The sequence below is a fragment of the Peromyscus maniculatus genome, chromosome 4 (assembly GCF_049852395.1).
Source record: "Peromyscus maniculatus bairdii isolate BWxNUB_F1_BW_parent chromosome 4, HU_Pman_BW_mat_3.1, whole genome shotgun sequence".
Taxonomy (NCBI): Eukaryota; Metazoa; Chordata; class Mammalia; order Rodentia; family Cricetidae; genus Peromyscus; species Peromyscus maniculatus.
The window spans coordinates 10,853,836-10,869,041 of record NC_134855.1 but is presented as its reverse complement, the minus strand read 5'-3'; the positions used below and the strand labels follow the sequence as shown (position 1 = coordinate 10,869,041).

The following is a 15,206-nucleotide window of genomic DNA, read 5'->3' as shown; positions in this document are numbered from 1 at the left end:
GGCCACCCTAAACAGAAGTAAAATGTTTTTATTCAAACTACCACATATATTTAAGGGCACAGATAACTGCATTATCCAACCCAGAAGGGCCCAGGTTAGGCTGTGGACATGTCTCTTTTGTAGTTGTTAACTTACTGCTGTTCCCATTTTCAGCTCACACAACTGTGGGGCATTTTTTCCATTCATATTAATTGGATTTTAAAGTGACCTTGTCCATGTATTGATTTGAATTAAAATTTTCTACATCAAGGTCAAGTTGGCGTACATCCTACAGACAAATATTAAAACACCAAGTGCTGCCTAACATGGTATTGACAGAAAAAAATGGAAATTTAACAAAGCCAGGTTTACCCCAGAGGGCACCGTCATACCATTCTAAGTGGATTGGCAGGTCTACATGGAGACCACCATCACCTGGTCCACAACATCACGGGGGCGGGGGACTCCTCCTTTAAGGAAAGAGCATCTTTGTTACAGACTGGCTTTAAGGTGAGCCTTCAGCTCCATGAAGGCCCCCGAGGAAAGAGGGCCTGTTGGGATCCTTTAAGCAGTGTGGGAATACCCCTAGCCCTTTGTCAATAGTCCAGTCTCAGAACTGCCCCTCAACATGCTTCTCTTTGCCACTTCAAAAGTAGCTCAGACTTTATACAGGGAATCGATCCTTTCCCTGTTTTTTCCATCTCAGTAAATGCCCAAGACCATTCAATTGTCTGGTACTCAACCTGAAGACGTGGAAGATCCCACACTCCTCTTTTTCCCCCATATTCAGTCTAATGGCAAAGTATATCAGTTATTTGGTGGGGTGTGTGCATGCATGCATTCATGCATGCATGCATGTGGAGGTTAAATGTTGGCATCAGATATCTTTCTTACTCACTTTCTGCCTTATACCTTGAAACAGGGTGTTTTATTTCTCTCCAGAGCTCCCCAATTCAGCTAGTCTCACTAGACAGCTTTCTTCAAAGGTCCCCTCTCCTGTGCTGGGATTACAGGTTGGCATTTATGTGGGTGCTGGAGATCCAGACTCTGGTCCCTGTGTTTGCATGGCAGTCACTCCATCCACTGAGCCATTGCCCCAGCCCCAAATCATGTCAGTCCGTGGCATCGCCCCATCCCTACACTGGTGCTACTTGAAGCTGCCCTCTTCCCTGTTCATGGTCTCTTCGTTTGCTTCCGTGATCCCTCCATGAAGCAGATATTGTGTAACAGTACACTACAGACATGTCACTCCTCTGCCTAGCCCTGCAAGGCATCCCTTGTCACTCAGAAGTCAACTCCCTTTAGGCAGGCAGATCTCTGTGAATTCAAGGCCAGCGTGGTCTAGAAAGCAAGTTCCAGGACAGCCAGAGCTATTAACACAGAGAAACCCTGTCTGGGGGATGGGGGGCGGGGGAAGGCAGGCAGGCTCCCCATCAAAGCCTCAGAGACGCTGTCTGACCCAGGCTGCCCCCCACGCCCGAGTGTTTGCACCTGCTCCCCTCTTGCTCTGCCCTGCACTTGGCTAGGACTGCCTTGGTCTTCGGAAGCTTCAATGAAACTTGAGCCCACCCTTTCCCCTAGCCTTCCCGTCTTCTGACAGAGCAATTTTCCCCACCGCCCCTCCCCTCCAGGAATGTCCAAGCACAGGAGTAGGCATCTCTTGCTCACCTTCCTAATAACTATCTGAGTGTACAGTGCAGGCTGCTAATATGTCACCGTCTCACTCATGCCATTTTCCACACGTCATCTTTTCCTGCACGTGCCCTTTAAGCTGTCATTGTTTTGTTCATTTCCTTCAAAACAGCAGTGGCTCTTCATCTCTTACCTGCCTGTCGCCTGCCACTAGATCACTAGCTCCATGAACTGTCTGTCTCACTTACCTCTCTAGGTGCTAATGCCTGGCCTGCACATAATACATATTAACACATAGATGGAGGAAGGAACGCAAAGGGCAAGACATTTGGTAGTTCTGGGCTGTGTCATCTGCCTGCCTGTCTCTCCAGCCTCCTTTCCCCATCCCTTCTCTCCTCTCTTTCAATCCTCATAGTATTGTCCTTTCTCCCTTCAACTCCGTGTCTTCCTGTCTTCTGCTGCAAAGAGGCAAATTATCAGGCCTAACCAGGATGTGCTCCAGCCCAGCCTTCCCTACCAGGCCACTGTGTTCCCTTGATCCCATTGCTACATCTAGTCCGTCAGGTTCTCCACACAGAGTACCTTGGGAAGGGGCCTCATGCCTGACAGTCATGCTCTGTGCTAGCTTCAGATACAGGCATGTGCCGTGGAAGGTTGCTTTCAAGGCTGTCCGCAGTGCCCATTGTTTTTAGTGTGGTTGGCAATCATTGGCTGATTCCTCATCAGCTAGCCCGTGTCCATCCTCACTCCTTCTGGAAGGGCTCTATACATGTATATCTCTAAAACTTAAAGTCAGCCGCATTTGATTTTGATGACCCCTAACAGCACAAGGGAAGCCTGAAGGGGAATGAACCCATGAGAAGCATGATACACCCTCTTCTTTCTTTAGATTTCTGTCGTTGAGAGGAAGACAAATAGGATTTTGAGGAATTTTATGTCTGTAATACAAAGTGGACAGTGATTTTGTAACTCTCTGTTATGAGCCTTTCTGTGAAATTTGCCAAGTAGCTAGGTCTCCTGTGTTAAAATCCCCCTGCAATCAGTGCAGCTTCGGATTTTCTAGAGAGGCAAGAGTTAAGGAAAGTTTAGAGTGCTCAAACTGCTAATGTGGATGGTTCCTTAGCAAATGACTCCAGTTTACCTATCAATGGACTAAGCCACCTAATGAGAAATAAACTTTATTAGGCGGAGTATTTAGTAATTATTCAAAATAATGGCAACAGTAATATCACAATTGCCAGCATGTAGTGAGCTAAGGGCGTGGTTCTGGGGGACAGTAGCACCAACTGTGCATCCTCACAGAGGCCCCACCTTGAAGAGGAGGCCAGGGTTCCCTGGGTGGCTTCTCCCAGGCCATACCATTCTGTTGGTGGCAGAACGGTATCTGAACTGCATAGCTCCTGTGTCTTTACCCTGTGCCTTGGGACTGGCAGGGATGACCCGACAAAAGTCCAGCTGACTCCTTGCCTTATGCTTAGCAGTCCTAGCCACCTTGTTCTGGATGGGCTCTATAGAGCAAGAGGTAGCTCCTGCCAGCTGGCTAAAGAAGTGGGGTGCTTTCCAAGGAGGGTAACTTGCCTAGCCACGCTGCCAGTGGGGCAGAGGCAGGGTCTGCACAAGAGTCTACGGAAACACAACTCTGTCCTGTTAGGCAGACTCATTTTACCTGCCGAGTTTCTGTGGTCCTTCCTTCCTTATCGACAGGAGAACTAGAAACCACCAACCACCTTTGCAGCTGTTTGACTTGTCCTCAAACCTAGTTTCCGGTGGGAGTCTCTTCGCAGTTTGAGTTCTCCTTTCTTAGTTTGCCCTTCCTGTATGACATGGTGCTGCACCATCGGAGGCGTACCTGAGGCCTTCTCTTGCACATACCTTGAATATGGAGAGACCTGGCTTTCTTCTGTGTGGTCCTCAGTGTGCCCTGATGGTTCCCTAATCACAGCCCCACATTCCCTTGGAGATGAGCTTGCTGCCCTGTCCTCAGAGTACGGCAGACAGTCCATGCTCTTGACCCCATCCTCGCCAGGCCTTGAGCCTCTCCGAGTCAGCCTGGCTCAGATGTTTGTGTCTCTAGGCAGCCCACTGTTTCCTAGAAAGAAGCAGCCGCCAGAACTCTGCGTCCTCACGCCCTTCGCTGCTGCAGCTTCCGAGGCTGCTGTTTGGACGACAGTTCTGCCCAGCATGGCTCTAGCAGGGCTGCACATACCCAGCAGCTGTGTGGAATCCAGAAGGCTGGCTTTTTGAAATGCACTAAAATTAGACGAAGCAGGTACATTATTAGCGTCTTATCACAGCGTTGGGAGTGTGCACAAAGCCATAGGTGAGGGAAGCCGGAGTCCTAGGGAGTGGGATTTAGAGCTACTTAGCACAGTGCCAGAGAAGATTGCTGGGAGGCCGGAGGGTCAGGTGACTCCTGGCTCTGTGGTCACTGTTGCTGGCATTTAGATTCCTGGGCCAGGCAAGATACGGGGAAACAGCAAGAGGTAGCTCCTGGCCTTGCACAGAGAAACAGCGACCTTGGACTCAAATCTCCAGCTTTCTTCTGTTAAAAATGGAAATAAGACAGCTGGCTGGGCTGCCTCCTGGGTTCTTAGAGGAGTACACTGCAGCCATGCAAGCATACCCCATTCTTAGATAAAGAGGTGAGTGTGTTATTCAAAGAGAAGGCCCCAAGAAGCTGTGCAAAGCCTGGGTGCCATGGTGCTTTTTTTCCATTCCACAACTAAGCACCTTCCTTGGAGGAGTGTCCTTGGAGCACCCCTAGGGACTATCCCTAGGCACAGCTCCCTCCACCCTGGCCTTTCTAATTGTGTCATATGGCTCTGTGATAGAGCACCATCCTCCCTCAATACACTGCACTGCTCCTGGTGCTCTGCACGGGCAGCACTGGGAGTCCTCCAGTTCTGCACAGGTGTATGCCACTTTCATCCTCAGTTTATCCCTGTGACAGTGAGAGAGGTGGGCTTTGGAGAGGTGACTCAGTAGTTAGGAGCACTTGACCCAAGTTTGGCTCAGCGCCCACATCAAGCAACTTACAACCTCCTGTAATTCCAGCTCTAGGGGAAAAGATGCCCTCTTCTGGCCTTCACAGGCATCCACACATAGGTGGCATACAAACACACAGGCACATACACACATAAATAAAAATAAATCTTTAACAGTGGTGGTGATAAAGGTAAGGGATAGAACCTCTGCAGTTACTTGATTCTCTGAACCAGTGTCTGGAGCCAGCAGGGCACATCTCAGACGATAAATCAACTCCAATCGGTGTTCTTTGCTTCGTTCTAGTCCTTCAGAATTAGTGCAGAGGAAGTTCCTTAAGATTGTAGTAGAGAAAAAATGACTCCTAACCCCTAGAGGTGTGTGTGTGCCTGCCTTTCTGCCTCTACACCCCAAAGCATTTTTTAGGTTACTTTGACCTTATTTGTATGGAAAAAGCATTCATGGGTGGCTTTATAGGAACGGTTGGCTTTTTTCAAATAAGACACCCTCTCTCCAAAGCAGGGCTCAGAAATACAGCAGCTGTCAGAAGAGCAAATCCTGTGTTGTCCCCTTTACCTCCAGCACACATGCGCTGTGCTGGGTCGGGGGCCATCTGGCCTGGGTTCCTCAGCATGTAGTCAGCATACCTCCCCCAAATCCTCCACATAGCTATTGCTCATCTCAAACTGCTTTGACTGCACAGACTGCGGGAATGAGTGTTGGGCCATCTCCACTGCCAAGAGGAAGTCACCAGTAGGCTGACACTTCAGCCACCAAGTCTGTTGGGTTTTTGTCAGTGACAGAGCTGAAGCAAGCATTTCTTCCCTTCTCAACTTTCCTCACACTTCCTCTCCTGTCTGTGACATCCTTGACCACAGTGAGCTAGGATCCTCTCAGGAGAATGCAGCTTGACAGGTAGCTGCCAGTGACCTCCATCCATCCAGACCATGGCTAACCCACTGGAGACTGGCAGTGCCAGCACTTCAGACATTGTCCCTGGGAACAGGAGGCCATCATGGAGGCCTCCTGGTACCTTTCCAAGTGACCTCTGGTCCCTGCTCAGGAAGCATTGCTTCCTTGACTGTCTTTAAGTGTGCCGCTTACACACGCTGGACCGACTGCCACAAAGTGGTGAGTGAGCTCTCAAGAGCTGTGTTGTTCGGTATAGAAAAGTGTTACCTTGGCAACAGCAAGCCTGCTTCATTACCAGATGGCATTAGCTTTTATCTGTGACACCCCATAGACATTGCCAAGAACCAACCCATAGCCCCTGTCAGTGAGCATCTTGCTTCTGACTATGGCAGCCTTGGCTGGATGTAGAAAGATGTCCACGGCCCATCTGCAATGTACTGTGTCCGTCCGTCCGTCAGAAGCCCAAGGTCACTACAACCTGGGGCATCCAGATATGCTAGAAACTTGTACGCTCCACAGGGGAGCACCTGGCTCACCGGGTGACAGTAGGGCTAGAGAGCACGGTGTAGAATGTGCACCCAGCTCCATACTGATGACCAGTGTTGTCCACTCCACCTTGTCACACTTGGAAGGATGCTTTGTGGTGCACCTCACCCTGTGATGAGCGTTAGAACCTGCATCCCTTTTTTTTTTTAAATTTCCTCAACCAGCCCCTCCCCATTTCATTCCACTTCTAAGCAGATGGGCGTGGGAGACTGACTTGTCCTATGTCATACTTCCTGTATGTGGCGCCTGTGGGGTGAAAATCCATGCAGAAGTACAGGCCCTTGACCTGTTCTGTACAGCAAATGGCCATCACTGGGGTCAGTGAGGTCTGGCTGATCAGCCTTGTGGCAGCTTTAATCTTCCCTGACTTACAGGCTGGCAGGTGCTTTCTGCCTAGAATTCATTCATGAGATGCACCATTCTGTGCATCCTGGAGGTTTAGCATCATGGTCCACAGCTTCCCTCCAGCCTGGAGTGTGGCAGCAGGTGGGAGGATGAGCCCAAGTGCTGATCTGGCTGGGCAATGGTTCCAGTTCCGTCTTTGCTGCTAACTGGCCTCAAACCATTGTACCATGCTTCTGGCATCACCTGCTGGGCTGTTCCCAATCCTGCAACAGAGGTGCTTCATTCAGAGGTGCAAGGAGTCCAAGCCTCCCAAAAACATAATCAAGACCCAACTCGGTTTGGATACAGTGTCACCAAGAGCAAGCTGAAATTCAAAAGGTCCTACCTAACTCTGTCTCTCCAGCTTAGATGGACTCCAGAGTCCTCTCTCACAGACTTCATAGAGCAGAGCCTTGTGGAAATGGAAAGATAGTAAAATAAACTAGTACAAGTCTGCTCAGGACCAGCCGGCCCTCACATATGAGTACAGTGAGCTCTCACCAAAAGCCCACACCCCAGCCTCATCTCCTGGCTGCCTGTGGAAAGTGCAGGGTGCGACACAGCCATGCTCCCTGGGGAAGCCTCTGTGAGTGCAGACTGAAGCCTCGTGGACAGTAACTGCTTCCGCCTCTTCAGCCAGCAAAGCAGGAGAGGGAGGGCCCGCTCTGGCTGGTGGAGTGCATCAGCATCACTTATGGTCCACACTTGGATCATGGTGTGAGCAAGTTCTTTTCAAAGTAGTGTTAGAGGACTGTTGGAGGTCTGATAACTAGTACACCAGGTGTTTGCTCATGTTGGATAGTTGTTGTTTTCTAGACATGAGGTCAGTCACAGTTTGGCTTTTTTTGTTTACAAAGCCCTTGTCTCTTAAAGATACGTACTAAAGTTCTTACAGAGAACTGATACCTTTTTTGTTATTTGGTTCACGGTAGTATAGGGAGAGGAAAGGAGGTAGAGGTGACACTAGGTGGCCAGGAGCTGGGTTCATAGGGGGTTTTGGATTTTGATTTTATTATTAGATAGAGTCTCACCAGGTAACCTTGGCTAGCTTGGAACTCTATAGACCAGAGATCCAACTTCAAGTGCTGGGATTAAAACCATGCACTGTCACGCCCTACTTACTGCACTAAATGTTTTGTTGTTGTTTAACCAAAGTTGGGGGTGGGACTGGAGAGATAGCTCGGTAGTTAATGCCTTTTGAAGAGGACCTGAGGTCTGGTTCCCAGCACCCATGTTGGACAGCACAAAATTACTGGTAACCCCAGCTTCAAGACGTCTGACTCTGGCCTCTGAGAGCACCAACACAAATGTGCACAGACCCACCTACTCACAAACACACACATACACATATTTTTTAAAATACAAATTAATCTAAAACAGCAACAACTTGGAGATCAGGCCTGGAGGTTCCCATCTGTCATCCCAGCACTCGGGATGCAGTAGTCACGGCTGGTGTGAAACTGCTGTTGCTCCCTTACCCGCACATGGATTGGAGGTTGAGAACAAAGAAGGCTGTAACTAGCACCATGCTTGCATAGTTACCATCCCTTGGATGACGAGGGGGCTTAGCAGGTAAAGGTGCTTGCCTCCAAACCTAACAACCTGAGTTCAGCCCCTGGATCTCACATGCTAGAAGGAGACTCCCACAAGTTACCTTTGACCTGTACACACACACACTGTGGCACACATGCATCCACACACATAGACGCACACCATAAGTAAATAGAATGTAATTTAAAATAATAATGTTGACCCCGCATGCAGTGGCAGTACCAGAAGTACCTACTGCAGCCATGTTTATATTAGGGAAACTTGGAAACACCTTAAGCTTGTGGCAGCAGGAGAGAGGGTAACCTCTAGGGAGGCCAGGGAGCACTTGGTAGTCTGAAGACTGTGTGGCAATATGGAGGAAGACCCATAGTGAGAGCCTGTCTCAATCCCTCCCCCACCTCCACACACTCAGGTCTGCCTGAGTCCAGAATGAAAGACAGCATTAGTGCTATGACCCTGTAGGGTCTGACACTTCCTTGGCATTGTGGGAGCCTTTTTCAGTGTTTTCCTTTGTGGGTGTGTGGAGGTGGGGGAAGGTATTGAGACAGGCTCTCACTATATAGCTCTGGCTATCTTTTTTTGTTCGTTTGTTTGGGTTTTTTGTTTTGTTTTTTCAGAACCGAGGACCGAACCCAGGGCCTTGCGCTTGCTAGGCAAGGCTCTACCCCTGACCTAAATCCCCAACCCCTCAGCTCTGGCTATCTTATAACTCACTATGTAGACTAGGCTGGCCTCGAACTCAGAGATCCACCTGCCTCTGCCTCCCAAGAGCTGGGATTAAAGGCGTGCACCACACACAGCTTTTTAGGTGTTGTCTTAATCCATGGTGTGTGCTTAGGTTCTGAGAGAGTAAAGCACTTCCTGCATGTCAGGGCCGTGCTTCCCTTCTGGATAACATGTGGCCACTTTCCTTTCCCTTTGGCTCACTTTGACATTGTTTCTCCACTTTTCACCAGGCATTAATAGGCAGCTCCACCAAGGGGTACTGGGTGCCTGTTTCTGCTCTGTATTCCATGTATTCCAGTCAGAGGACCCTGGCCTTGGAAAGTGGTGGAGCAGGTACTCTATCTAGCACATGATGAGAGATTAGAAGGCAAAGCTGTGGTGGCCATGGGGTGAGGGAGGCTATCATTACAGATATTACAGAAGAGTCTGCCACGGCAGGATCTGTCAAGTACGTTAAGGTTAAGCACTGAGCCTTCCCTCCATGTCCTCGGCTGCCTCGCTCAGAATTAGGATGGTTTCTGCCTCTACCATCCAGCCTAGCTCTGTGTGGTTTGCATGTTGTGTGTGAGCCCTCACATGCGTGTACTCGTGTTTTGACAGGTAACCTTGGGAAAGGTTTTGAAAGTGATTGTCGTCATGAGGAGCCTGTTCATTGACCGCACGATTGTGAAGGGGTATAATGAAAATGTCTACACAGAGGATGGTAAGGTAAGCATCCTGGAGTCTTGGGAAGGGCTTCTTCTCTGTCTCAGAATGGAGTTCTGAGGAGTGATATTAAAACCAGCAAATCAGCACTGAAGCAATCCACAAACAGACTAGTCAGCGTGAAGATGAACGAACCCTTGACAAGAACTCTTTCATTCTCTCTACTTGCTAGTTCAAGCCCGATGCCCTCGCTTGAATTTCTAATTGATCACCTTAGACCCCAGTTGCCTCATTAGACATGTCTTCTGAGGAAATAGATTTTTTTTTCCCAAGTCAACCAGCACATCAATAGCCCAGGGTTCAGCATTCTGCTTTTCCTAGAGCCATGAGAAAGACCCAAGTTAGTTTGACACAACCCAGTGACACTCTTTCCTTGATGCTCACAGTGGTCCTTGGGAAGTCCCATCTCAGCTGCCTGCTGAATACCTCCGCAGGAAGACTGCTTCTTCCTACAGGTGATTTGTCTCCCAGAAAGCTTCCTCTCCACAGCCAGACATGCTGAGGGCCCATGAGAAGGCAGGTGCTTCTCCAGGGGATGGGTTTCCTGGAGCCTTCACTCGTGTGGACCTGTACTTTCTTGAGCGTGCACTCTCCATCTGGCTCTGGGAAGCAGCGGAGGACACAAATGAGAGCTGACAGCCTTCATTTGTGTCTGCTCCCAAGCGTGATGAGCACCTGCCCCACAGACCCACCCAGGTTCCCCCTGTCACTCTCCAGCCTGAGACCCCCCCCCTCCCTCTCTTGGGACCTTTCCCTTTCCTCATTTTAAATGTTAACATTTAAATGTGTTTGGTAATAGCTACCGCCACTCAATGGCCACATTATAATGAGAATAGACAGTTCTTGAAAAGCAGGTGGTAGATGTGGCTTAGCATGTGACAGGTGTACTAGTGCTATGCTCAGGTTTACATTTGAGGAAAGTACCCAGCATGCCCACGGTCCACAGACCATGACTACCAGAGAAGTGATGCTTCTTCCAAGCTCTCTGCCTGGTTTATATAGGTCTCCTGGTTGATTTCAAATCATTTGTGGAGAGATTCCTTTTCTTTCTGGAAAAATCAAACTGTCCTTGGAGCAAGAGTGAAGAGTGAGGGTGACTGTTTGGTGGGCGTGGCCTGCATGGGATTCTAAATTCTGCCAGGTCAAGCAGCCGGGGTTCCTGATTGCTGGTCTACTGCAGAAACCAGGCAGGCCTAGTGTGTGCCTCTCAGGAAGACTGGCCAACAGTGGGCATGTAGAAGGCCGTTGCTCTTGTCACGGCTGGTGTGAAACTGCTGTTGCTCCCTTACCCGCACATGGATTGGAGGTTGAGAACAAAGAAGGCTGTAACTAGCACCATGCTTGCATAGTTACCAAGTCAGGGTGCAAATGAGCCACCCTCCCAACTCAGACCAGGAATGGCGATTCTGCCAGCTGTGCGTGCTGCTGGGGAGCTGCCTGTGATGTTCTGCTGACCAAACCCAGATTGTCCACAGTCACAAACAGGGACACCCGCACTCTGCCCCTGGGGAACACTCAGAACGTAACAGTTAGTACTTTATACTGCACTCAGAACAGGAAATTGGGATGTAGTCTCTACTGTGTCCCTCTTGACACCCTCTTGGGCGGCCTGCTGCATGCGGCAGGTGCTGCCACACTTTCTTCTTGTCCATCCCTTCCCTGCCTCCTGCTTCCCCAGGGTTCTCTCCTCCCTCTGCCCACTCCCCTTAGCTGTTCTCAGCCATGTTACCTGCACAGGGATCACTTCCTGTCGGGTCTCAACTCTTCATCTCCTTAACTCAGATTCCCTGCTGTCCCTTGTCTTTGGTTAGCCATTCCGCCACTCAGTTGCCTAAACCTGCCTGCCTGCCTGCCATCCCTGAGGGCTGGGCTGTCGGCAGGTGCTGGCTGTCACCTCTCTTAGATCCCACCCCAGGCCCTCTGTCTGCCCTCTGCTTCCTCATTCTCACTGTTGCTGATCTGGTACCTGCTCTTGCCAACTCACATCCAGTCTCCAGTCTTCCTTCCCTCCCACGGTCTGTGCTGCCCTCGGCCTGCAGATTAGCCTCCCCATAGACACTCCTGCATATATAGGGTTCTCTTGCTTCCCACCATTCCAGTATTACTCGGAGCAGCCTTCCCAGAGTAGGAGGTAGGCGTTAATAGGTATTAGGTCCAGGACAGCCCATGCCCCCAAGTTTAAGAAACCCTGGGTTACAAATAGGTCCCCCTCTATCTTTATTTTGCAGTCACAAGGACAGAGCCTAGGGCCTCTCACAGTTAGGCAAATGTTCCCTCCAGCTCCGAGCCATCCCCCCTCCATCCCAGCCAAGAAGTTAAGTGTCTTTAGATATTCTTAGACCCTTTGGTTTATACATGTGCCTTATGAGTGTCTAAGAGATGCATATTTTTCTCATGAGGTCACAAGTTCTTTTGTGGTCCCAACTTTTGTCCTCAGAGCATGTGTATCAGCAGTTGGCACAACATGTTTCTGAGATCTGGCTTACAAAACAGGATCCAGACATCTTTGCAAGATCTGACCCTACCTGCCCCCATTCTCTGCATGTGTCCAGCCCACCCCCAGCCTTGGTGCCCACTGTGGCCCCTAGAACAGCCAAGCTGTTACACACATTTGACCATTCTTCCTTTCCCTCCGTGCTCCCTCCTAGTCCACCTGACAGACTTTTACCCTTTAAAAATGCTTTACATATTTCCCCCAGGGCATGCCTCCTTCAATATCCCTCCCCCTCCCTCCCTTCCTCTCTCTCACCTCCCCCCTCCCTCCGGCCAACCCCCATCTGCCAACAGAGCTGGCCTAATGGTATAATTCCTGTACGTGCAGTGCTCGGCCTGTCCTCCTGGCCATGCTTTGCTGTAGACACTGCTATCAGACTCTTGTTATAGAGAGGGAAGCTGGAACTTAGGGTGGGAACTGCTTATGCAGACCAGTCCTGTGACCATGCTCAGAGTAGACCTAGTGCCTGCAACAGCCTGGAAGCACTGCTATGTGTGGGAGAGAGGCTGGTGGGATAGCCCTCCTGAGGGGAAAAGACTTAGCCAGAATGGAAAAATGAAGAATCAACAAAGCATAAATGATCAGACTGAAGGGGTACACATGAGCCCACATACACACCCTGCTCATGAAAGATGGCTGTTTCTCCACTGAGCATTTTGAGGGAATCTGGGCTTGAGGATGGCTGGCCTCAGAGTGTGGTGGGACAGGAGAACTTTTTGGTCCCATTTGCACCTATGTACATGGGCCATGTAGCAGGTAGAGACCTCAAAATAAGACCAAGCAAGGCTGCCAGGGCCAGGCCTCAGTTGGTAGAGAAGCTCTCCTCTGGCCTGCTCCCCTGCCACTGCTCCTCACCATCTGGTTAGTTCCAGTTTCGGCAAGCACTTAACAAAGGAGAAGGCACTGCAGGTATCGGTGCTGGGCCTGGTGTGCACACACTTGTGTCACACTCCTCAGCAAAGCGTAAGATGTGGGAAACACCACTGGACTTAGGCCTGCTCTGCAAGGACACAGTGTCCCTTGCAGCTTTGCTGTGGGGAAGATGCATCCCTGCATTTGCTGACCTGGAGCTCAGCTTGGGTATGCGGATGGGCTCAGAAAGCCTCTGTGGCCTTACCCTCCCGTCCTGCGTGTTGTCCAGCACGTTGTCTTAATGCTACGGAAGAAGTCAGGCGTTCCCTTCCCCACACCCAGCTTCCAGACCCAGCCGGTCTTTCCATCAACACCCATCCAGCACACTGCCGCCTGCCCTCTGCTGCAACAGCCACTCCTTGATGCCCTGTCTCTTTACCTGTGGTGCATATTTTTGATATCAAGCACCAATAGCCTCATTCCTCTAAGAATAAAACTGCTGTTCAGACTCAGCAACCACTATTCACTGTAATCAGGGAGTGAGGGCCGTGACTCAGCATGCTAACAGGCAGGGTGTGGAACACCTGGCCATTGTCCTGATTTTATATCAGTCAGACTTAACGGATGGAAAAAAATAGAAGTGTCTCGGTTGAATTTATCTTATTAGGGGATTTAGGTTATGTTAATGCTATAGCTTCATTAATTACCCCATATCAATAAAAAAGGCAGCTTTTAGCCTCGGAGCGTAAGAGAGGAGAAGAAATGGCGTTATCAAAGGGAGCCTTCAAAGACAGCCAGAGCCGTCTCCAGGGTAATTTCTGATCCCGCATTCTTCCCACTTCAAAGTTGGATGTGTGTGTGTGTTTGGGTCGAGGGGGTTGGGGGAAGCTTGAATCTGATTTCTCTAATAAGTGTTGGCATCAGCCCCGTTTGATATTAGATGCAGGGAACATTTTGATTTGTTATAGCCTTTGAAATTGTTCAGACGACCTTCAGAAAAATGGCCTCTTGTTACTTCTGGGGAGAAGGGTGAGCGCCGGGAAAAGGGAATGAATCCAGCTGGGTTCCTGTGCAGAGGGTGCCCCGAAATTGTGCTTTCAGCAATTTCTTAGTAACAAATGCATGTCCTGATTGAAAGTGAAAAGTTGAAGAAGAATAGAGCCATAGCATTGTGTTCCTGGTGAGAGTCGTTTCCTCTCTTCTACTGGGAGGGTGGGCAGACTTAAGGAGATGACCACACACAAGTTTCCATGACTCTGAAAACTTGGCCAACTACAGAGAAATCCTTCCCTAGTACCCAGTTGTATCCTTCACCCAGACTGACACGTCTGTCACCCATTGGCCTTGTAAGACAGACATCCCTTTAAAGGTTTTCTTTAAAGGTTGAGGCCCCGCTGCGGCTTAGGAGCTTCATTTGGAAGTGTCCATTTTAGATCATTTAAAATTCTCTGTGTGTGCCGCCTTTTGAAATGAAATAAAGAATTGATAACTTTCTGATAAGCTGCCAGCGCTTTCGCATACTGCTAAATGAATGTTAGCGGCGATGATTGGCACAGCAGCAGGCCTGGCATGGATTTGTGAGGCTGATTCTGCAGGAGCACCCCCAGAGTTGGGCCAGTGACATTGTAGAGGGGCCCCAAGTAACATCCCCGTCTGAAGTCAAGCTGAGAGGCAGTCTCCTCCCAGGGTAATCCCTGGGCCTCTGGATACCGGCCTGCTCTCCAATTTCCCACTACTTAGCTGTGATGTTGTCTGAGCCTCAGCTTCCTCATCTGTGAGATGGAAGAGATTTCTGTGTGCCAGTACTGGAAGGGGGGGCCCTGCCAACTGCAGAGGAGGTAAGAGATCAGCAAGGACGGGGTGACCTTGCCTTTGGCATCTGATCTTGCTTCCAGCGGTTCTTTGACATCTTGGTGTTTATCCCGAGAGCAGACATGAGCACCCCACTCATCTACAGGGTTGCATTTCACTCCCCTGAAAGTAGACCCTACCCCCACCTGAACTGCGGTACCCGATCCCCAGGCTGCCTCCAGGAGTGCAGCTTCATCCACGAGGCTCCACGAGACTGACTTGGCCCTTTCAAATCCTTCAAGCATTGCCCAGTATTCCAAGGGGAGTTTCACTCTCTTCCTGACACCCCAGTTCAGAATAATGTCTTGTTCACTGAGCTGAAGGTTTGCAGCTTCCAAAATGTTCCCTTTTTTAATATTGCAACTAGAAAAAAAAAAAAAAAAGTTAACAATGCCTGCCTTTGCAGCAAATAAGGAAGAGCTAATAAATATTCACTGGGCTCAGCCTTGGCTTCCTGAAATGAATTTCTGAGCTCTCCCTGGCCCTAAGGAGAGACAGGGCATTGGCTCCAGAACGCTCATTTAAACAGCTTTCTCTGGCATAAACCTAGCGGAAGATCAAGTATAAGCCACCTGCCGCAGGTTCCCAGCAA

General features: G+C 49.7%; 1 protein-coding gene across 1 annotated transcript in view; it reads left to right on the top strand.

Moving 5' to 3' along the window:
* The window catches only part of Med27 (mediator complex subunit 27), a 181,981-nt gene that overhangs the window by 145,669 nt on the left and 21,106 nt on the right, over positions 1 to 15,206 (top strand). The window contains exon 5 of the mRNA XM_006983375.4: positions 9,313 to 9,420. Coding sequence (XP_006983437.1) covers positions 9,313 to 9,420 — 108 coding nt within the window. The remainder of the gene's footprint in view (positions 1 to 9,312; positions 9,421 to 15,206) is intronic.